General features: G+C 56.9%; 1 protein-coding gene across 2 annotated transcripts in view; it reads left to right on the plus strand.

Moving 5' to 3' along the window:
- Positions 1 to 23,443, plus strand: part of EIPR1 (EARP complex and GARP complex interacting protein 1) — an 89,840-nt gene that overhangs the window by 38,435 nt on the left and 27,962 nt on the right. For both annotated transcript variants that reach the window (XM_060169546.1, XM_060169547.1), the window contains exon 4: positions 15,659 to 15,815. In XM_060169546.1, coding sequence (XP_060025529.1) covers positions 15,659 to 15,815 — 157 coding nt within the window. The remainder of the gene's footprint in view (positions 1 to 15,658; positions 15,816 to 23,443) is intronic.

Below are 23,443 nucleotides of genomic sequence, written 5' to 3' on the forward strand. Positions count from 1 at the left end.
TCTCCCTGCCCAGCCAGTCCTGTTCTAGGAGAGAGCAGGTGGGCAGCTAAAACTGCAGAAGCGGAGCAGTGTGTGAGAGTCTTGGGTTTGGAGGGCTGCCTCTAATCAGGGGAGACGGTGGGTGTGGAGGGGCCGGGGGGAAGCCCCGTGATCACAGCAGGGTGGCTGTCCTGTCCACGGGCCGGGACGTGGTGGCCTGGGGGGATGTCCAGCCTGTGCAGAGGGTGGCGCCAAGGTGATGCCGCACTCTGTGAATTTTGGAGAGAGTCCCTCCCCCCAACCCCTCTGCCACTCTCGTCCTGTGAGAGGATGGCCAACTGAAGGCGCTGGACCCTCCTTTGAGAAGCCCCCTCCTCATAGACGTTCCATAAGTGCAGGGCCCCGCGTTGAGTAAGAGGTGTCTGTTTTTTTTGTTTTGTTTTGTTTTACGGTACGCGGGCCTCTCACTGCTGCGGCCTATCCCACTGCAGAGCACAGGCTCTGGACGCACAGGCTCAGCGGCCATGGCTCACGGGCCCAGCCGCTCTGCGGCATGTGGGATCTTCCCGGACCAGGGCACGAACCCGTGTCCTCTGCATCGGCAGGCGGACTCTCAACCACTGCGACACCAGGGAAGCCCAAGATGTGTCTGATTTTAGAGGTCGGGCTTCCAAGGTGGATGTGTCTCCGCCATCCTGCAGCATCTGACCCTGTCTTCAGTGGAAGCTTTTCTCTGAGATGGTGAAGGGTCGGTCCTGTCCACTGGGATCTGCGCCTTGGGACTCGAGTCAAGTGTCTGCCACCCCGGCACTGGCTGATAGGTCCAGGAGCGACCTTTGAGGAGCCCGAGGGAGGGAGGGGAGGGGAGGCGGGTCCTGTTGCCCAGCGATGACTCCAGTCAACACGTGTTCTTACGAGGACCACAGCAATGGCCTGGCTTTGTAATTGTCTTGTTTTTTATAGTAGTATTCCTGCATCATTAATGACTGTAATTTGCTCGATATTGCCAGTCAGAGAAGCAAAAGAACTTTCCAACACCCTAGCAGACCAATGATGGAAAACCTTTTTTCAGCTGTAGCATCTGGTGTTTCATGGTCATCTGTCTGTTTATTCCATGGTAACTTTTGGAGGAGTTGGGTAACTTTAATGAAAATTTCTGAAACTACTAAAGGGTCCCCAAATCTGCTTCAAATTCAGTGTTTGACTTCCTTTTCTGTTTTGGGATGAGATAGTGGTCTGTAGTTTAGAGGACCTCTGTGTCCCTTAGTTGAAGTAGAAGAGTATTTGGAAAAGAACATCCCTGGTTTCCAGTGAGGGAAGCGGGTCACGCGTGGCCCGCTTCTCCTGCGGACTCCCTTTCCCCCAGCACTGGCCCCTCCCTGTCCAGACTCACCTCCCAAGATCCTCTCTCTAACCCACATTGCAGGTGGTGGGGGGACAGCCCCAGTGCGTTAGAAAGCCTGGGTGGGGTCGCTGCTGGTCTTCTAGGAGCCAGCGAGGTTCTGTCCTTAAACCTCACAGACTGTGTGTCCAGCATTTCACAGGAACCACTCCTGGGGAAAAGGACACTAACAGCCTCAGGAGTGGCCCTGAGGTGCAGCTAATGTCGTGGAGCGTCGAGGCTGGGGCAGGTGGATACAGCCGGCATGAGCAGGAGACGGACTGGAGCTGGTCCCTGCGGGAGGGGCCTTCCTGGTCTTCTTTTCCTCTTAGGAAACCAGAGAACCTGGCTGATGCTGGGCACACAGTGAATGGGTGGGTGGATCGCACGCTGGACGGGCACCAGAGCACATGTCCACCCGTCCATCCCTCGGTCCGTGCACCCAGCAAGCACTGTCGAGCGCGTGCCATGTGCCGGGCAAGTCTCTCGTGTTGGGAGGACAGGCGTTACCTAGACACCCCGCCCACGTGGAGCTTCATTTCGTGGAGGCAGCTCTGTGTCTCTTCAGCAGGCCCAGTGCCTGGTGTCGGCAGCTTTGCTCTGGACTCAGACCTCCGGTCCGTCTGCTCCTCCCTGCTGCCGTGTCCTCGGCCGTGTCCTGGGCTGGCTACCCCTCTCTGGACTTTGGTTTCCTCTCTGCATGTGAGATGGGTGACCCGCCGTGGGGCTGCTGGGCACGCGGACGTGGTGCCTGTGCCCTGCGAGGGGCCCTGGGGGCCGCGAGGCGATGCAGGGCACCCCTGCCCTCCAGAGCACGCTGCCTTTTCTGTGCGCTGACGAACGGGCTTCCCACTCCGTGAGGTGAAAGTACATGACCCCTCAGAGGACACGCCTGGAAGCTTGACAGCCACGGCAGCTCCAGACCTGAGCTCCAGACCCTCACCCGGTGTTCCCACGTTCCCAGGACACCCCTGGCAGGAAGGCCTCCTGGACCACCCTCCTCCTGTGCGCCCATCCTGGGGCTTTTCTGAGGCCCAGCTCTGCCGTGGAGATGAGTGGAAACTGTGTCAGGTGAGGCGTTTTCAGGGTCACACGCAGGTGTGCCTGGTGACAGCAGTCATGACGTGCCCTCGAGGTTCTCCCGGAGCTTCTGGAGGGATGCAGCTGGGGTCCTCGCGAGGCCCATCTGCTCCCATGTGCAGCGGCTGACACTGGCCCTTGGCCGGGAACACTGAGCAGTGGCTGCAACGTCTGTGTGGCCTCTCGACGTGGCTGCTTGGCTTTCTGGCGCCAGGGCTCTGGGTTCAAGGGCGAGAGAGCTGAGAGCGGGTGCACCTCTCGGTCATTTTCAGTGGTGGTATGAAGTGTCTCTTGTATGTAACCAATTCTCCTTTGGTTATATTTTCAATGTTTTTCTCTTATAAACAAAGCTGTATTGAAAATCTGTACATACTCTTTTGTTCTTGTTTGAACTTTCCTTCTGGAAGCAGTGCTGGGTTGCTGGGTATTTTTCCACGGCCTTCACAGCTCCTTGGTCCCTCCATGGCTGAATTGCAGGGGCTCCTGCCCTCCAGCCCCGCTGCACCCCCCGCCCCCTTTGCTGCCTCTCTCTCTCTCCTGCCGCCTGTGCTCCGCTGAATGTCCCTGCAGGTTGGCTGGGCCCTGCTCCCGTCTCATCCTGCTGCCGAGGCCGAGGGAAGCCACCACCTGAGTGTCACCTGCAGTACAGGGGACAGAGCTCCCGCCCAGAGGTGACAGGCATCGCTTTTACTCACCACTCGTGGTGGCTCCCCCAGCCATGAAGGATGCTGCAGGGAAGGAACCAGGTTCCCACGTGCAGCACTGACTGAAGATGCCACACGCGGAGGAGCGGGGGAAGGGGAAGCTGGGAAACCCAGGAGGAGGAGGGGAGGGGGAGGGGGACGGGGTGGAGGATGCAGTGGAGGACGGGGGTGGGGGGGCAGGCCGGGCAGGAAGGAACTGTGGCGGATGACCCACGCTCGGGCACGGGGCGGCGAGGCGGAGGGAGAGCGAGGGCTGATGTGGGGGCGTGCAGACCCGTTGCCCGGGACCGTGTCGGCGGACTGGGGTCTGTCAGCTCCAGCCGTTTGTTTCCCTGTCGCGTTACCCCTCGTCCAGCAGCTGGGCTGTGGGGTGCCGGTCGGGTGCCAGGAGGGAACGTTATCGGGGGTCCACCGCGTACACACCCGCCACCCGCCCGCTTCCCAGCCCTCCCTTTCAGGAGCTTTCCAGCAAATGAAAATGGCACCGTTAGACCAACTTCAGCCGCCTGCGGGATTTGTAAAGATGTGAGCGCTTGGAGATTGTCCCGTGGAAAGTGCTGTAAATGTGTAAGGTGTTGTCAAGCCTCCCAAGCAGCTTTTGTGTGTGTGTGTGTTTCGTGGAAAGATCCAGAATTTCCAGATAGTGGCCAGTTCATTTAAAAAAGATTGATGATCAGGCAGACGTGTGTTAAATTGAGTCTTTTACTTTTGTGTTTCAGAATCCCCCGCTGCACTTCCTGCATTTTGAGCCATTTTAAGTAGAATAAAGAGAGGAAAGAGGAACATTTACAATAAGAAAAAGGAAAAAGGATTATCCTTCGTTCTCACTGCTAGTCGGCAGGGGTTGTTTCCTAAGAGCGCGTCCCTGAGATGGTTCCTTCTCTCTGCTCCGCACTTTACTGGGCGGGTGAGGGCTGCTGTGCTCAGTAGCCAGGCCACCAGGTCAGCCTGCTTGTTGATGGGGAGGATCCGGCTTCTGGAGCTGGCTCCGGCCCACCACCCCGAGTGCGGTAATGGGCACCAGCTGGGCTCCCGCGCCTGTGGAGGGGCACACGCTTCAGTGGCCGTTCCCTGGGCAACGGCATCACGCAGCCAGCTGGCCCTGTCCCCAGCCCATCAGAGCGCACCCCTGCCGGGAGCCTGCGCCGCAGCCGCGACCCTCCGTAGGCTCTGACGGCAGAGCGTTTGCAGTCGGGGGTCAAGGTTAAACCCAAGGACCCCCTGTGCCGGCAGTTCTTAGGGCGCTGGCCCAGGCACACAGCCACAGCTTTGGGGCGCGCAGTCCCTGGAAGGAGCCGAGTCTGTACAAGTCGAGTTTCCGAGACGGGCAGACTCTGTGGTCTGAAGCTGGCCTGCTGGAGGGAGAGCTGGCGCCCCCTTAGAGGTGGGCAGGGAGAGGCCTCTGCGGGAGCAGCCTGGCCGAGCCGCAGGATCGGTGGTCAGGGCGGGGGGGCAGGGTCGGCGGTCAGGGAGGGGGGGCCTGGCCGACCTGTTCTCTGCCGGGCGCCGGTGCGCGGTCTGTGGGCAGGGGCTGCAGGGTGAGAGGCAGGTGGCCTGGGCGCGTTCCTGTGGTCACTCAGAGGAGGCTGGTGGCGGTGGCCCCAGCGCCGCCCGCAGGGCCTGCTACAGAGACTGGGGGAGCCTGGACAGCACGGGGGCCACGGCTGTGAATGTCTCTGGCGGTCTCAGGAGTAATGGGGCGGGTGGTCCCAGCAGAGCCGGGAGGGCAGGGCTGTGCTGGAGCTCTGGGATGAGGGCCGTGAGTGGGGACCTGCGCCTTTGTGCTCACGTGGTTCCGTTCAGGCTGGTGCAGGGGCCACACAGGGGCCTGAGGGAGGAACCAGAAGGCTGGCCTGGGTGTGAGGCCTTCCGGAGCTGGGTGGGCCGCCGGGGCTCTGGGCTCGGGGCTCTGGGCTGGGAGGCTGTGGAAAGGTCATTGCCAGGCGGAGACAGCAGGGCCCCAGGGGGACGAGGGTTCTGGCCCACTCGGGGTCGAGCTCTCTGGACACCCTGGCACCGTGCCACTCACGGGACCCCTTGCAGAAGCCTTCCTCCTGCAGTGCCCCCAGACCCCCGACTGCGCAGGCCGACAGGAGGGTGCCCGAGGGGCTGCGTGTTTGTCGCAGAGCGGGCTGTGACCGGCGCCTACGGAGCTGAGATGCGGGCACGGTAGTAACCCTTCCAGCTTCGTGGGCCGTGCGGACCCTTTCTCAGGCTCTTCCTGTCTCCCTTTTTGTCCCTTTTAAAATGCAAACCCATGCTCAGCTCGTGGGCCGTGCAGAAACAGGTGGTGGGCCCGACTGGGCCGGTGGGCATGGCGTGCACACCCCGGAGGAGGTTCCGGTGGGTTCAGGACCCGAGAGCAGGTGCGGCCGTGCCGGAGCCGGGAGCCGTTGTCTCTGCTGGCGATGGGGCCTGGCTGCTGGTGACCCTCCCAAGCTGCCTTGTGAGCAGAAACCCTCCATCGATACCCGAGTCTGGAGCCGAGGCTGCGTTGTCTTGCCTCCGTGACGGTAGCACACCGGAACCGTGGCTGCAGGTGGTGTCACCTGCCCGATGAGCTTTGTGGCGATCCACTGCCACCGTCCTGGAATCTGCTGCCTCCTCGCAGGTGCCCTGTGCGTTGGGTGTGGACGGGAGCGCGCAGTGTACCAGCTCTTTCCCAAGGTCAGGGCCGGCTGGGCCCTTGACGCCCGTGTGCGATGCTGCCTCTGGCTCCTGTTTTGATGGATGGGGACGTCTCACCACTGGCTCCGCTGCCCCTGGGGTGGGTACCGTGTGGGGGTCCTTCCCCCGCCTTCTCCAGTACACCTTCAGGAGCTGGGCCCGCTGGGCCCGCTGGGCCCGCTGGCCCTTCGCGGGGGGGCCTTGGCCGCCACCCCGTAGGTCTGACGGCTAGACGGGGGGTGTGCTGAGCCCGGGGGCTCCGTCAGCTCTCACGGGGCCCTCTCCTTGTGGCCCAGCTGTCCTGGAAAGCGCCTGGCTTCTTTGGGGGAAGGCTTTGAGGAAAACGTACAGTGTATTCTCGTGGCAGTGCTATCGGGTCTTTCCCCAGAGGGACCTGGGTTCCCCTGAAAGCGGGGGCCCTGGTCTGTGAACTGTCTCAGGAACCGAGTGAGAGGCTGTGACTCTTCACTGTGGGGACTCAGGGCAGGCTCCACCCAGACCCGAGTCTGCTGGTCACACAGGTCGGGGGCTCTTGAGGACCCGCCCAGATCTCCTCTCTCTTTTCTCCGAGGCCAGAGCCCCCAGGCTAGCGTGCTTCCTTCCTGGGCCCACCCCGTCTGTGGAGCTCACGGCCAGCCCCCCAGCCCATCCTGTCCCTGCGATGGCATCTCCGGTACAGGGGCTCCTGCACTAGTGCTGGGGTGAGGCACCTCTCTCTCCTGTGTGCCTCACTGCAGGCTCCTTCCCGCGCCGGGCGGAGTAGTTCACGCAGGACGCTCTTCTCAAGCACCTAGAAGGCTGAGGTGGTTATAGGCGGGCTCACTGGCGGGCAGGCCGAGTCATGCCTGGTCGGGCGGTTGCTTGTTGCTTGGTGGAGCGGACTCTGCCTCATTCACCCTGCTCAGCCTGTGTCAGACCAGAGCCGGCTGAAGTCTCTAAAGATAGCCTGGGATTCTGAGCTGCAGCACCTGTGGCAGCCCCTCCCCTCCAGCTGGGCTCAGACTGTGTCCCCAGCCAGGCACCGCTGGCCCTTTAGCCGAGCCGACCGGCGCGGTTGCTGAGGCTTACAGAGACTCTCATCTCCTCTGAGCCCCCTAAGCCCTGGACTCGACATCCCTGCAGCAGTCCGCACACTGCGTGGGCACACTTGCAGCCTCGAGTACGCCTTTTCCACTCGTTTGCCTGATTATCTTTTTATCTCACTAAGTGCCTTTAGCTCGTGTGTTACCTGTAAAAGATAGACTAGCATCAAATTGGCCTTTAGGGCACGGCTTGTATTTTCCCTTTCAGAGCGGTGGGCTGTTCTGGACACAGGAGGCTTCATCTTATTTCTGACTCTGGTGCTTATGAACCGTGTGAGCCAGGGGAGGGCAGTTAGGTTCTGGAGGCCTCGGTTTCCTCATCTGTAGGATGCAGAGGCATGGTGCGGAGTTCCCTTCCCTCGGATGTCCTGTGGTCTGAATCTGCTGTGTGAAGGCTGGGCTCGTTTGGCGGCAGGCCCTGCCCTCTGGGGGCTCCTGGGCACTGGAGCAGTAGTTCGGGCAGTTACATTGCAGGTCCTAACTTCAGGATAGCTTTGAAAACAGAGATAAAAGAAGAATGCCTCAGTGGTTATTACAGCATTTTCCTTCTAAAGATAGGGTTTTCCTTCTTAAAACCACCTTAGTTTCTTTGATAGCTGGTGGATGTGTGCTGAATGCTGTTGAGATTCATATAGATATGGAAATCCTTAGAGTTTCAGAGCCAATTTGCATGTCTCGATGGGTATACCTCCAGCGTTTCTCATTTAGTACTGTTTACCTTCCATTTCATCTGCCTCTGAGCATTTGGAGAGTTTCTGATAATGCCTACCGTATTCCTAAGACCAAAAGCACACACTCTGGTGCAGTGTGTTTTGCAGGTTTGCCCATTTCTAGGGTAGGTGACGTTGGCAGGCACCTCCCATGGGCACCGAACTCGGTAACTTTCTGGTCTTTCTCAGGATAACTTCTAGCGTGTACATTTCCCAGTGAGGGGCTTCGGACTCACCTTGTACCTTGCACTGATTGAATTCCTACTTTCTGCCAGGCGCTTGGGTCCCGATTCAGAACCGCCAGCCTCCGCCCGGTGTCTGGAGCAGATCCTCCACACTTCTCATCCGTCCTCAAGGCCCTTCCTGGTCTGGTCCTCCGAGGGCTTCAAACCTCATTTCTCCCAGCTTTAATTCACCTTTACCGTATCCTAAGTAGAACCATTGGCCATTCTCCATCCTCCGAGGTCCCTGGGCCCTTAATCCTGCTTCAGGACGCCTCTGTGTCCATTTCCACGTGCCCAAACCCTCCTTGGGGCTGAGGTCAAGTAGCTCCTGTTCCCAGCACCCTTTCCTTTGATCCTCCCCGCTCAGGGAAGGCGTCTCCTTCCTTTAGCACCTCACCTGGATCTCTCAAAGCACTTGCCGATCTTGACCTTGTATTACTTAACCGTTTGATCGTGTTTTGCATCCTCGTGGGCAGCGTCTGTGTCGGACTCGGCTCTGTGCCTCCGAGTCTTCCAGTCCTTCTCTTCTGGGCTTCGGACCGGTTGGCCTCTGGCCTCGGGTGCACACAGAGAGGAGGGGCAGGGCGGCTCTCGCAGCTCTGTGTGTTGCCCCCCCCGCCCCGCTATCGTTTTCCCAGTCGCCCTGAGTGCAGCTGCTTTGTAGCCACTGCCCATAGTGGGCTATGCCTGCCCAAGCCCACCCTTTTGTAAACCCGCTCAGGCTCTTTCTCCCCCTGCAGCCAATTGGCCATCGGCACAGGCGGGCGCTGGTGGGGGATGTGTGTTCTGTGGCCTGTGCCCTCTGGACCTGCCTGGCTCTGTGCCCTGGTGGGTACAACTAAGCTCTTTCAGGAGTGATGCTCTGTCAGTTGGTGCCCTGCGGTCCATCCATCAGGGCTCAGAAACACGGTCGGAGCAGTTTTTCAAAAGGCATGTGACTCGCTGGAAGCCTGGGGTCCCTCCGTGAAGCCGATGCTCTACCGTTTCTGCCACCATCTTCCACACCAGCAGGTCCCCCAAACGTGCATCCCAGCCCAACCTTGCTGAGAGCCCTCTGGCCCTTACCCCGCGTCCCCTTGTGGCTGGGCGGGCCCAGCGTTCCCAGGCGTAGAGGGTAGAGCGAGCAGGGCACCAGCGCAGCTCTGGAGAAACACACCCAGGTTCCTCCTCACAGAGGCGCAGGCGCTTCCCAGGCCTCTTTGTTCTCTGGGGCAGGAGAGAACGTTCGGGGGCAGTGTCCACAGGTCCTGTCCCTGAGGCCGAGGGAAGCTGTGAGCAGGTAGGGCTCCCCCGTCGCTGGGCTGATGGCCGTCTGCGCTTGCCCGCCAGGGCCCACGGGCTTTCTGCAGAGGCCAGAGAGCGGATTAAACAGGGCCCTGGCGCTCCACGCCCTGGTCCTTAAAGTCGGCGCATGTCTCTGCCGCCCTTTGATGGGGTGGGAGGGCCCTTTCTGAGGCTTCCACCCCCTGACCACACAGGCCTCAGGACAGTGGGTGTTCTACCCACTGCCATGTCAGGCCCATGGAAATGACATATGTCCGGGTGGGTCTTCAGGCCCATTGGGTCTGCTGTGACCTGTCTTTGTCCATTTATTGCCTGGCCCCCAAATGTCCCCAGTCTAACAGGGGGACATGGGACGCTTTGGGTTCAGTGGACCTTGAACTGCCAGGGTGTGGCCCTGTGCCCGGCGTGTGATCACCAAGTAAGCAGCACGAGGTCCCTGGGTGAAGACTTGGGGAATCGTCTCAGTACACACCTGCCCTGGTGCTGCGGGGTTCTGACTGCTGGGCATCCGGCCTTATTTCTGACAGGGGGTCCCGTGTCTGAAACTGGCTCAGACCAGGCCTGGGTCAAGGAGCACGACTTTCAGTGGGGTTATGCCCCTCAGCCTCCTGTTCGCTCACTCTTGTTTCCTTCTACAGTTGTGTGGACTCCTGCCTGTGTGTGCGGGCAGCCAGGGCTGGGTCGGAGGGCCATCTGTTTCGCTCCTTGCAGCACCGTCTCCTGTTGTCTGTCGGCCAGTTGGCCTTCCTTGGCTGGTAACCTGGCCTGTCGGTCATTAGGCTAATTGCTGGCCCCTGGCTTCTGGCAGTTACATACATACCATCACCAGGCCACTGTTGCTTTGGGGCCAGGTTTAACTGCTGGAATCAGAGAGTGGCCACAAAGCCCGTTACCAACAGGCCACGCGTCGTGACAGCCTCTCCTGAGAGTGGAATTGCTGGTCACCTGGTATGTGGGTGTCCAACCGCCAAAGTGTTTGAACTATTTTACGCTCTTTCCAACAGTCCTCTGAGGGATCTGGTTGCTCCACATCTTTGCCAATACTTGGTGGTGGTGATCATTTTTACATTACATTTTAGCTGTTCTGGCAGGTATGTAGTGTATCTCATTTTGGTTTTGTTTTGCATTTCTCCAGTTACTGTTGATGTTGAGCATCTTTTCTGGTGCTTGTTGACCGTTCATGTGTTTTCTTTTGTGAAATGTCTGATTCAATCTTCTGCCCACTTTTAAAAACTGGGTTGTCTTATCATTAAGTTGTAGGAGTTCTTTATATATTCTGGATACAAGCCCTTTATCTGGATACAGACATATGTATTCTGAATATTTTCTCCAAATTTTGCTTCATTTTTAAAGCAGTGTCTTTCCAAGAGCAGCAGTTTTTAATTTTGATGAAGTCCAATGTCTTTTGGTGAATAGAAGTTCTTAATTATAAAGTAGTCTGTTATCGGTCTTTTCCTTTGTGATTAGTGGTTTTTCTGCCCTGATTAAGAAATCTTTGCTTATTGAAGAGTTATGAGGATATTCTACTATATCGTCTAGAAAAGATCTGTATGATTTTGTCTTTCTCATTTTGAACTTCAGTCTGTCTGGAGGTAGTTTTTGGGTGTGTTGTGAGGTAGAATGCAGCTTGTTTTTTTCATGTGGAGATATTGATAAAATTGATCCAGCATCGTTTATTGAAAAGACCGTCCTTTGTCCACTCCAGTAAATGGCATTTGGTTGTAAATCAGGCGACCATCTGTGTAAGGTCTCTTTCTGGATTCCCTTTTCTTTCTCTGGGCTATTGATCTATCTGTGTATCAGCAGAAAATTATTATCAGGTTGTAAACCATCCAGTTTTGTTCTTCTGCATGACTGTCTTGGCCATCTGGGCGGTTCACGTTTCCATGTACGTTTTAGGACTTCAGAATCAGGTTGTTGATTTCTACCAAAAAAAGGAAAAAAAAAGCCATCTAGAACTTTGGGGTTCAGGGGCTCTGTACAGTGGTGAAGCGTCCCATCCGTGAACATGGTATGCCCCTCCATTTACTGAGGCCATCTAGAGCTTTGGGGTTCAGGGGCTCTGTACAGTGGTGAAGCGTCCCATCCGTGAACATGGTATGCCCCTCCGTTTACTGAGGCCTGTGCCTTCTCTCAGCAGTAGTCTTCATTTGGCACCTCTTTAGTTTGAGATATTATTGGATATTTCATTTTTTAATTCTATTGTTAATAGTTTTTCAAATTTTGTCTTTAAAATTTTTGTTGTTAATCTATAGATACCAATCGAATTTTATATATCACCCTTATGTCTAGCAATTTTGCTAAATTCCCTGTTTTATTTCTAATGTCTGTAAGTGTAATTCTCTTAAGTTTTCCATACATATAATCATTAGCAAGTAACAGTATTTTTATTTTTATTTTTTTAATAGTGTTTATTTATTTATTTTTACTTGTTGACAGTTTGCTTTATTTATTTATTTATGGCTGTGTTGTGTCTTCGTTTGTGTGCGAGGGCTTTCTCCAGTTGTGGCAAGCGGGGGCCACTCCTCATCGCGGTGCACAGGCCTCTCACTATCGCGGCCTCCCTTGTTGTGGAGCACAGGCTCCAGACGCGCAGGCTCAGTAATTGTGGCTCACGGGCCCAGTTGCTCTGTGGCATGTGGGATCTTCCCAGACCAGGGCTCGAACCTGTGTCCCCTGCATTGGCAGGCGGATTCTCAACCACTGCGCCACCAGGGAAGCCCCAGTATTTTTATTCTTTTCATGTTCTCATATCTTTATTTTTTTTCTTGCCATACCGAAGTAGTTGGGACCTCTGGTGTAACGTTAGCTACAGGTGGTAGCACAAAGCATTCTCGTCTCATTCCTCTTCTCAAGAGGAAAGTATTTAACCGTTCACCCCCCGGCAGTTATGTTTGCTGGGTGAGCAGGCAGCTACAGGAGGAGTTACTTTCCTGACACATGCACGGAATTCTCAGAAGAAGGAGCCGTTCAGTGGGAAATCTGCCACTAGTTGCTTCCCGCACACTGGCTGCTTCCCGCACAGTGGCTGCTTCCCGCACAGTGGCTGCTTCCCGCACACCGGCTGCTTCCCGCACACCGGCTGCTTCCCGCACAGTGGCTGCTTCCCGCACACCGGCTGCTTCCCGCACCCCGGCTGCTTCCCGCACAGTGGCTGCTTCCCGCACAGTGGCTGCTTCCCGCACACCGGCTGCTTCCCGCACAGTGGCTGCTTCCCGCACACCGGCTGCTTCCCGCACAGTGGCTGCTTCCCGCACGCCGGCTGCTTCCCGCACACCGGCTGCTTCCCGCACAGTGGCTGCTTCCCGCACGCCGGCTGCTTCCCGCACACCGGCTGCTTCCCGCACAGTGGCTGCTTCCCGCACACCGGCTGCTTCCCGCACAGTGGCTGCTTCCCGCACACCGGCTGCTTCCCGCACGCCGGCTGCTTCCCGCACGCCGGCTGCTTCCCGCACAGTGGCTGCTTCCCGCACACCGGCTGCTTCCCGCACACCGGCTGCTTCCCGCACACCGGCTGCTTCCCGCACAGTGGCTGCTTCCCGCACACCGGCTGCTTCCCGCACAGTGGCTGCTTCCCGCACACCGGCTGCTTCCCGCACGCCGGCTGCTTCCCGCACGCCGGCTGCTTCCCGCACAGTGGCTGCTTCCCGCACACCGGCTGCTTCCCGCACACCGGCTGCTTCCCGCACACCGGCTGCTTCCCGCACCCCGGCTGCTTCCCGCACCCCGGCTGCTTCCCGCACCCCGGCTGCTTCCCGCACGCCGGCTGCTTCCCGCACGCCGGCTGCTTCCCGCACCCCGGCTGCTTCCCGCACACCGGCTGCTTCCCGCACAGTGGCTGCTTCCCGCACACCGGCTGCTTCCCGCACACCGGCTGCTTCCCGCACCCCGGCTGCTTCCCGCAGCCCGGCTGCTTCCCGCACACCGGCTGCTTCCCGCACAGTGGCTGCTTCCCGCACCCCGGCTGCTTCCCGCACCCCGGCTGCTTCCCGCACCCCGGCTGCTTCCCGCACAGTGGCTGCTTCCCGCACCCCGGCTGCTTCCCGCACGCCGGCTGCTTCCCGCACCCCGGCTGCTTCCCGCACCCCGGCTGCTTCCCGCACAGTGGCTGCTTCCCGCACACCGGCTGCTTCCCGCACACCGGCTGCTTCCCGCACAGTGGCTGCTTCCCGCACCCCGGCTGCTTCCCGCACCCCGGCTGCTTCCCGCACCCCGGCTGCTTCCCGCACGCCGGCTGCTTCCCGCACCCCGGCTGCTTCCCGCACAGTGGCTGCTTCCCGCACGCCGGCTGCTTCCCGCACGCCGGCTGCTTCCCGCACCCCGGCTGCTTCCCGCACCCCGGCTGCTTCCCGCACCCCGGCTGCTTCCCGCACAGTGGCTGCTTCCCGCACCCCGGCTGCTTCCCGCACGCCGGCTGCTTCCCGCACGCCGGCTGCTTCCCGCACCCCGGCTGCTTCCCGCACACCGGCTGCTTCCCGCACAGTGGCTGCTTCCCGCACACCGGCTGCTTCCCGCACAGTGGCTGCTTCCCGCACACCGGCTGCTTCCCGCACGCCGGCTGCTTCCCGCACGCCGGCTGCTTCCCGCACCCCGGCTGCTTCCCGCACGCCGGCTGCTTCCCGCACGCCGGCTGCTTCCCGCACAGTGGCTGCTTCCCGCACGCCGGCTGCTTCCCGCACGCCGGCTGCTTCCCGCACAGTGGCTGCTTCCCGCACGCCGGCTGCTTCCCGCACCCCGGCTGCTTCCCGCACCCCGGCTGCTTCCCGCACCCCGGCTGCTTCCCGCACAGTGGCTGCTTCCCGCACGCCGGCTGCTTCCCGCACCCCGGCTGCTTCCCGCACCCCGGCTGCTTCCCGCACGCCGGCTGCTTCCCGCACAGTGGCTGCTTCCCGCACGCCGGCTGCTTCCCGCACGCCGGCTGCTTCCCGCACGCCGGCTGCTTCCCGCACGCCGGCTGCTTCCCGCACAGTGGCTATTTTTGCTGTGTCATCTTCTGTCGTGTTGTGCACTGCAGCCACAGTTCAGTTCTCATGTTATCAGTCCCATCACTTTTCAGATTAGAAATTTCTTTTTCTGTCATTTAGGGAGATTAGTATAATCTGTGCCTCTGCTGGGTGAATGTTTCGGGCATTTGCTTATTCTTTTCAGCTTATTAAAGTTGCCAACTCTCTCTTTAGTTAGTTCTCCTGTTTCAGGAGTTCCACTGCCAATCCCATGGGCTCTACAGCAAGACTGTGGAACTGAAAATCTCAGCAAAAAAATCAATTTCTCTTGTAGGCAGAAGCTGTCGTGAACTACTTTTTCATGGTTAAAGGTGGATGTGTTAACATTAAATTTATATGTAATATACATGATTCTTTTTTCTTTAAGCTGCAATTCCATACTCTCTCAGACCCAATGAAGTATGTGGACTGAGCACTGAGATTGGGATCAGAAAGCCTTGGTTGAAACCCTGATCCTTCTACTGACGATTTGATCATGGGTAATAATGGTATTACGATAATAGTACCTGGGGAGCCAGGCATTTTGCCCGTTGTCTTCACTGCTGTATTTCTTGCTTCATTAGTTGGTGTTTAGATTGGAGGACCATGTATCTAATAAGAAGTGGGACGTTTTTAAATGTACTCTAAGGTCCTTTGTTTTCTTATTTCTTGGGGTATTCTTTCTCTTTCTACAATTCTTTCATATTCTTCACATGTTACCAATTGACGATTTAATGCTGAAGCCTGTTCATTGTTTTATTATCATTTATTAAAGACCATTTTTTAAAGGGGAAGGTGTTTCTCACATATGCCGTTTAGAACTAAATGGAAAGCAAATTTTGAAAGGGTTTACACTTAGGAATTTATGATTCGGTTTTTAACCACATAATGTTAAATCTGTTTCTTTTTGTTTTGTCTTTTCGTCTTATTTTGTGTCTTACTGAAAAATTGTTTTTTTAAAAAAAAAGAAAAGTTGTTTAGAGGGCAGAGACCTAGAGCCAGACAGGTTCCTGAAAAGAGGTGACCCACGTGTCTTGTCTGTGCCCAGTGCCCCTGTCCACAAAGTGGCTGTGCGTCACCATCGGGCACCGGACTGCTCTCCACCAGGGCTTAGCCTGTGGCATCCGGCCCGCACTCATCCCCTCAGTGGACGGGGGCCTGCGCCACCACTGACACCATTTAGCATGTACGTGTGAATGCACTGTGTGCGGGGCTCTCAGCCCCTGTGCAAGGTGCTCTCACAGAGCTTTCAGGGAAAATCCATTTAATGCCTCTCTTAGACCCCAGCTGCACCCATGGTGATTATATCTTTAGCTGCGCCCCACCTTCATTTCACTCCCTTTTTTGAAGAGCTGTTGAGGAAGAACAGGAGGAAATCGATTTTGAGGAAATTAAATTTTCTTCTAAAGCAGGATGATGTGTTGGAACAGGGCAGGGGAGCAGGGTCTGGAGCCGCCTGCCTGGTCGGCGTTTCGAGGGCAGGGGTGCGGGCCCGGGGCTGCGTGTGTGGGCGCCGTCCGCAGGGCGGGCGGCCACGCTCTGCTCACGTCTCCCTTGTCCCTCAGCTGCAGATGGCAAAGTCGTGACGTGCGCCGCGGTGTGGAGGATGCCAGCGGAGCTGGAGCCTGGCGGCCACGAGTCCCCGGAGGATGCAGCGAGCCCTGCACACGCCCTGGAGCTGCTCTGTCACCTGGGCCCCGCAGCCCACGGCAGCACCGCCTGGTAGGTTCCGCCCCTGCGTGCCCAGGCAGGCTTGGAGGCAGGCCCCCATCACAGAGACCTCTGCATACATTGCTTGCTTCCGCTCTCTCTTTAGTGCCAGTTGTTTCCCAGATGAGAGAAATCTATGGACACCCTGCTGCACACGTACTGAGAAAAGCTGCGTCCAGATCCTTTTCTTCTAAAGTCAGTCTTGCTGGGTACCTGCCGGGAGGATGGCAGTCAGGTGCCGTCCAGCACTTAAGCGCTGCATTGCTTTTAACCTCATAGATACACCTTCACTCAGCAATCCTGTGCATAAATTAACTTATTTGTTACCTTGGGTTGAAGGCTTATGATGTCTTCTTCTGTGGACCAAGTGTGGACGCCCCGTGTGCAGGTCGTGCTGTGCCCACAGCCCTCTGAGGCTTCATCCTGCATTTATTTCCCCAAGTGTCCTGTGCAGTCTCAGGACGGAGGGACGCCACCAGCATCCCTCAGGGCTCCCAGGCCCTTGGCTGCCCGCGTGCTGCGATGGCCGGATTGCTGTGCCCCCTGCAGTAACGCACAGATACTCCTCACGACGCTCACGACTCACGTGTCGAGTTGCCGAAGCCTTGGCAAACTCAGGGGGCCGTGCTTTCTAGAAGGGACCGTGGGAACGTACCCTTGTTATGGGTGTTAACGGTTACAACAGTAATTGTTTTGCTTAATACGGTCACACTCCCACGTGTGCGTACGTGTGCGTGCGTGTGCTTGTGCGTGCATGTGCGTGTGTGTGCAGGTACATGAGAAAGAGCCTCCGTGTAGTCACTTCTTAGTCACCCCTACCGATTAAACAATTTAATCCAGCAGGTATTTATTAAGCACCTGCTGCACACGCCTGCCAGGCTCCAGGGACCCAGGGTGATGGGTCAGGGGACCTGGCCTCGAGGAGTCACGATCTCTTGGGGAGGCCGTGGTGTAAACATCTAACCGAGATCCAGGGCAGGTGGGGACCACGCTGGAGTCGTTCTAAACTGTGTGCCGTGGGCCCCCCGAGGAGAGAGTCCCTAATTTTTACTAGAGGAATTGATGACGGAGTCTCTGAGGAGGTGACGTTTGGAGCTGGGACTTACACTGGTCCCCACGGTCAGCTGCGTTTGGAGGAGGGGAGGGCGGGGGGAGCAGAGCTGGGGGCCTGCGTGGCCAGGGCCCTGGGGGGCCTCCGTCTGTCGGTCTGTGTGTGGAGGTGGTTAGCAGGTGCCAGGTCGGGCTTGTTGCTTTTTCCCAGGAGGTCGGCCATCTGCACAGAAGGGGTTGTCCTGCCCCCTGAGAAACTACCCATGGGTGCAGAAGAACAGCGCTGCAAACCACACAGCTGTTCGGAGCCCACGTCTCAGGTGGCAGCCCTGCTTCCCCAGCAGACATTTGCACGTGTGTGTGTGAGTGCGAGAGCGTGTGCACATATGTGTGTGCATGTGTGCATGCACGTGTGTCTGTTCCAGGAGCTACCCTGGCGCTGGGGAATGGGTGAGCGAGACAGTGCAGACCCGCAGTCATTTCGGGCGAGGCCGGCATATACAGGCGGCGTACATGCCTTTGCCGAGTGCAGAGAGGGGTGAGCGCCGGGAGGGGACCTGCCCCTGTGGACGAGGGGATGAGGGAACGAGGGGCTAAGGGAGGGGCCGTCGTCCGCTCCCCGCTCCCCACCTGGGCCCAAATGCTCCATCAGAGCTGCCGTCGTGGGGGAGCAGGCCGCGCCCGCCCACGGGCATCGTTGGGAGGTGGATGTAGCGCGCCTGCACTCTCACCTGTGAAGGGAGCATGCTAGGAGATGAGTCTTGGTGTTTAGACCCGTCCTCCTCGGAGTCTCCTCGGAATGCCGTTACTCCCGATTTGCTGCTCTTGTTCAAAGTGCTTGAAGTCTTTTTTGTTATCCATTGCATCGCTCTGTGTCTTTGACCTTTTCACCTGTGGCTGCAGGTGCGGTTGTAGCAACAGCTCAGAGAGACCCTGCGTGCCCGCCCATCTCCCCCAGCAGGGACCATGCACCACTGCCATCGAGGCAGCCCACAGCCCCACGCAGGTTCATGTGTTCCGCACCCCCGCCTGTGTGTGCGCTGAGTTCCCTGCATCTCATCACGCGTGTCAGTCTGTGTAGTCACCACCACGGTCGGGGCACAGAACCAGGATCGCTCGGGCCGCCTTGTTGCGGCCACTGCCGCCCCCCCACGCCCCGCCCTTCATCCCTGGCCGCTGCGAGCCCACGCCACCTGGTGCGCCATCACCGGGAGAGCATTCTGCACGTGGAGTCACGCCATGTGCATCTGATGGCGGCTTTTGCTCATCGTGCCTCCTTCCTTCTTACTCTGAGTAGGACTCCGGGTGGGGTGGACACAGTCCGTGTAAGTGTTCCCCTGTGGAGCATCTGGGTCCCCGGCTTCGGGCTGTCGTGTGTAGAGAGCCTCTGAACAGTACCCTGCGCACCTGGGCCTCCACTCTCCTGGCCAGGTACCTGGGGCAGCCGCTGGGCCATGTGGCGCAGTGTTTAGTGTGGTGGAAACGACTGCACTCTGCCCCAGAGGGGTCGCGCCAGCCGTGTGTGCGGGTCCAGTCTCGGCAGCCTCCTCAGCATGTGGGCTTGTCGTGCACGTGCTCGTAAGTATCCTCGGTGGTGTCAAAGTTTCATTATTAGGTAGGGAATATGAGTTTTGGAAATTAAGTCTGGTGGATCCGTGGAGGTGAAGGACACTGTGGTCAGACATGAGGCAGTCGGTGTTCTGTGTTCACTTGCTTGCTTTCCTTTTGGCTTGTTATTTGTGCTGAGAGCAGTTCCAGGAGAGGGGCTCCCAGATGCTCTGACCATCGGCCGCTGCTGTCCAGAAGGGAGTGTCCAGGAACGCCACACAGTCCCAGTGCCCTGGAGTCGTGGCTGTGCCGACAGGCAGAGGCGTGGGGCTCCTGTCCTCAGGGCCCCTCAGCCTCTCCTGTTCTGGAGCGGCGGGGCATGGGGTAGACGGCTCGCACGTCTGCATCGCCGCAAGCAGGGTCAGCTAGTGCACGGTGGGTCTGTTGTGCTCACCTTCCCCGAGGTGGCTGTAGGGTCACTGGAAAGTCACCTGTTTCTGTAGATCAGGTCTCCATTCCTGAAAAGGAGGTGAGACGTTTCTCGTTGTGCTGATGGCAGGGTCTCTGGAATGTGGTACTTTGCGTGGCTGTAAATAAGGCAGTGAAGGGGCTGGTGTAACGTACCCCCCAGACCCTTCCAGGCCTGACTCCCCGGTTTCGCCCTGTGGGGACACAGGTCCCGACTTGACCCGGAGGGGCCGCCCCGTGACCTGCAGCACTCAGCTCCTCTGGGCTGAGTGTCCCCTCCTCAGAGAGGTCCTTCCTAACCATTTTCTCCGAAATGATCACTGCTCCAGCCCCACTCACGCCTTTCTGTCATTTTACCCAGTCCTATCTCATCATAGCAGTCACCACCTCCTGACCCTCCCCGCTCTGCGCGTACTCCTGCGTCTTTCTCTGTAGCCTGAGCTTCCTCCGGGCAGGGGCCTGTCAGGATGCAGGCTGCCTCCTGTAGCCTGCATCAGCACCAAGGACAGTGCCTGGCACACGGAGCGCTCCGCCGGGTGCTGAGTGCGAAAGGGAGCGAATTGGGGCCGCAGAAACGATGCCGAGTCATGACTGTGACCCTGTAAAGTGGGGACCGCTGTAGGTAAGTTAACTGTAGGCCAGAGAGAGGAGGAGATTGCGTCCAGGGTCCCTCGCTCCTCGCAGGAGTGACTGGGCCTCCCAGCTGGGCAGTCTGGCTGCAGTAGCGCACCTGCAGAACGCGGATTGGGAACCGCCTGTGGCCGTCATTCTGTGGTTTGTAAGTGGTGTCAGGCGCTGGGAGTGTAGACACATCTTCATCAGAATAAGTTTGGGGAGTGTTCATGCATATTCCTGCTGGTCCTTTCTGGATGATCAGTGTAAACGAGTTCTGCTCTCGAGGGGACCCCCTTATTTTGCCGATACTAGAGTCATCATCTTTTCCGGCATGCTTCTCCTCTCCCTCCTGGTTCGCTCCTGCAGTCAGCGTGGTGATTGTGGAAGAAACGGCGGGCCTGGCATCCGTGGCCCTGGCCTCTGCCTGCAGATCTGTAGCTAATTCACGGCATCCCTTTGGCGAGTCAGGTCAGTTTGGGCCTCATTCCCTCGTGTGTAAAATGGGTTGAATTCAGGAGTCTCTGATATTCTTACCAGCTCTAAATTCACTGGGTGCAGTGAGCTCTCTTTCACACCTGCTCAGTGCCGCATGCCTTTCCCTGAATCTAGTCGTAACTCATGACCCTCTTTCCACTCTGCCTGTCACACTGAGGTGAGGGGCACTGGCTGCTCTGCTGCTAAACAGACACACGGCCGTGACCACGCCTCTCACGTGAGGTCCTCCTGGGTGAAGTCAGTTCAGCTGGTGGCGGGCTGCCTGCAGGGCTTGGACTGAGCCATGAGGATGCTTTTACCGAACTGTGGTCTTCTCACCACTTTCAGGGTATCTCATCCCGTCATACTCCAGGTTATGTATATTAGCTGCCTTAAATCCTTTTGGAAGGATATGGGATGTAGATAAGTAAAATTAATAAAATTTTACCTTGTTATGTTAAAGACACTGAGGTGAGAGTTCGTCCTAGTGTCACACGTGTAGTTGACACTCTTTCCCTTTTCGGGGGTAGGTGAGGAAGGGCTGCTGACAGCTCCCCCTTTGTGTGCTGTGTGCTCGTTCTTCTCTGGAGTTAGGCGTCTCCCAGGGTCAGTGCTGACACTGACGGGGGATGCGTTTTATCAGCACGTGCGGTGTCTACATGGGCACTGAGCTGGGCACGTGGGGGCTGCAGACCCACCGAACTCTCTAGGGCCTCCTGGCATTACCCCCCTGTCTCCTGTGTACACTGGCGTCTTTTGGAGCCCTGATGAAGGCGAGGTGTTTGGGGACGCGGCAGGTAAGAGCAGGAAGGAGGTGACGGTTCTCTGGCTCTGGCTCCCTGTGAGGCAGGGGCTGTATCACTGTCGAGATCGGCCCGAGGGCTGATGAGCCACCGCAGGGTGATTCTGTGGCTCTCCGGCTCCTGATGGAGAAGAGGCCCCAGCTGCTGAGCTGCGCACCCTGGCCGTGGGTGAATGCGTCCGCTGGGGAGTGGAAGCGGAGTCAAGATAATGGAAACACGCACCGCTTCCCAAGTGGCGCGTCGGGAGCAGTCATACAGATTGCAGTGTTTCCCGGTCGGTGAGAGTCTCCTCAAGGGAGAAACCACTAAAATCGGAAACCAGCAGCTTTGGGGGATGGAAGCGAAATTAGTGGCGGTCAGCGGCAGCCCCTGCTCACACACCCTGCCCCCCCCCAGATTGTGGAGGGGCCGCGACGGGCTGGGTTAGCCTCACTACGGGGGACGTGCCCGGTCTTTCTCTGATGTCCTTGCAGACGCCCGTGACACTTGCACAGTGACCGCTGACCTCTGCTTTCTGGGGAGAAGATACCTCTGCAGTGCAGATGGAGGTAAATATCACACTGGAATGCCAGGCCGGCTGAGAGGGTCAGGAACTCCTGGGAAGCGGGTGTGCATGTTACTGTTCTTATTAGAAGAAGGAAAAAGGGCCGTAAGCTTTGGTGTTGAGCTTAGAGAGGAAAGAGAAGAAAAGAAACTTGTGCAGGTCTCCAAATACTTGAGGTGGTTTGGCCAGAAGAAAGGATTTGGCCTCCTCTCTGATTTTGTGTTTCTTCTTTTCACTTCAGTGTATAGAACAGTGTAAGTTGACTTGGGTGAATGTTACAAAGAGTAAATTCAAAGTTATCCTTAATATCTTTTCAAAGTCGTCTCTGAGGATACATTAAAAAAGATGTTTGAAATTTTCAGAGATCCTACGGTATGATTCTGCTGCCAGTGATGGTGGAAAGGTCTCTGTGATTATGACAGTGTCAGGTTTGTGACAGGTCCAGGTTTGTGCTTTCTGGTTTCGTCCAACCTAGGTGTACTTAGGTGTGAGGTTTTTAAACTGGAGCCCTGAAGTTGCTTCCCTGGTTACTGGCTCACCGCTAAAGTGGTCCGCTAGCTTTAAGAGAAGCCTGGAATGAGGCCTCGCATCCCTTACGTTGTAGGAAAAGAACAGTCTGTGGTTTTACAGGGCAATATAAAGATGTCTTCCTCTTTCACTTCGGCTAAAGTCTCATTTGTCAAATGGGGATGGTCGTCAGAGCCACCCTGGCGCCTTGTGAGGGTCATTGAAGCTAAGTATTAGGAAGTGGGTGATGAGGAAAAAATAGTAAAATGCACTGTACAGATACACCTTATCTAGGAAGAGTCAAACTACGAAAATCTGAACGTACGGTGCAGAGTATAAATAATTATTTATATTACAGGATAAACTCATATTCTTTCTGAGATCGTAGTTCAAGTTTCCATTAAATACTAGGGTTCAAAGTGTGTTTCAGTTGGTTCTCTCATGAACCCAACGGGTCTTTCCCAGAACATGCTGGGCAGACATATACCATTGTATCCAGTGGGATAGTTTAGGAGAATGTATTTTTTGAAGTTCTGTTTGTGATTATTTAAACTTGAGGTTTAAATAATTAAAAAATGTAAACCCGAAGGACCACTAACTCTGCCTGGAGAATTTTAAACTGTAGTCGATTTTTCTTCTGCTGTTTGAGAAACGGGGTGTGGGAGGAGGGGGAGAGCAGGGACCGCCAGGGCTGCTGCTTGGGGTTCGGGAGGTGTTTCACGTCAAAATGTGTCATGGCTCCGAGCCAACCCTGAACTTGCTGGTGAGACCCAGGAGCAGAAGGCTTGAGCTTCCTGGACGTGCCGCTAAGCCACACGGCGCCCACCCTGCCCTGCACTTGCCCTCTTCTCCCTGCCTTGGGTGGAGTCTGCAGTGAGCGGCCGCAGTGGGCCTGTGTGAACTTGGACTTCAGGGCTGGTGAGAGTCAGCCGTTCCAGGGTTGAGGGCCCTGCACTGCCCCCTGGCTCTGCCCCTCAGCCCTCTTTGGGGCAGAAGGACAGGACAGGAGCCTCGCCCCAGGAGGGCCAGTGCAGCTATGTGCATCCGCCCTGCGTTGTGATAGGCTCTGGGCCTCGGACGTGTCCCGCCCAGGGAGGCTTCTGAGGAGTGCAGGTCTTTTTGCCCACACACTGTCCATGGCTGGATTCTTAGTGGGAGGGCGTGTTTCTGTTGAGCCATGCACATGGCTGATGTAAGTGTGTGTGCAGGTGAGCAGTGTCAGAAGAAACACAGACTTTGGATAACTAAGTCACCCAGTGCCCAAAGTTCCACAGTCGTGTGTTGTCAGAAAGGGGTACCCGGCAGTGCATAAGCTTGATTCTTTCACTACAAGTATCCGTGTGTCTCGGCCACAGGAAACCTTGCATCCACCGACTCAATCACAGCGGGCTTCCTGACTTAATGGTGTAATTCTTAAAGTGACCTTTTTTTTTTTAATCCTTGTAGCATTTATGAAAAGCTATCTTGTGTTCTGCTGTGATTTTTTTTGACTTTTGAGCAGGAAGAAATTAACCAGATTGCCACATCTGTGTATTTTAAGAGAGAGATGTATAAACTGGGGAAATAATGTTTTACATTCTTTTTGTAAAGGGTTTTCAAAATTTGGTAACCACTGATAGAATCACCAATGA

The sequence above is a fragment of the Lagenorhynchus albirostris genome, chromosome 13 (assembly GCF_949774975.1).
Source record: "Lagenorhynchus albirostris chromosome 13, mLagAlb1.1, whole genome shotgun sequence".
NCBI lineage: Eukaryota > Metazoa > Chordata > Mammalia > Artiodactyla > Delphinidae > Lagenorhynchus > Lagenorhynchus albirostris.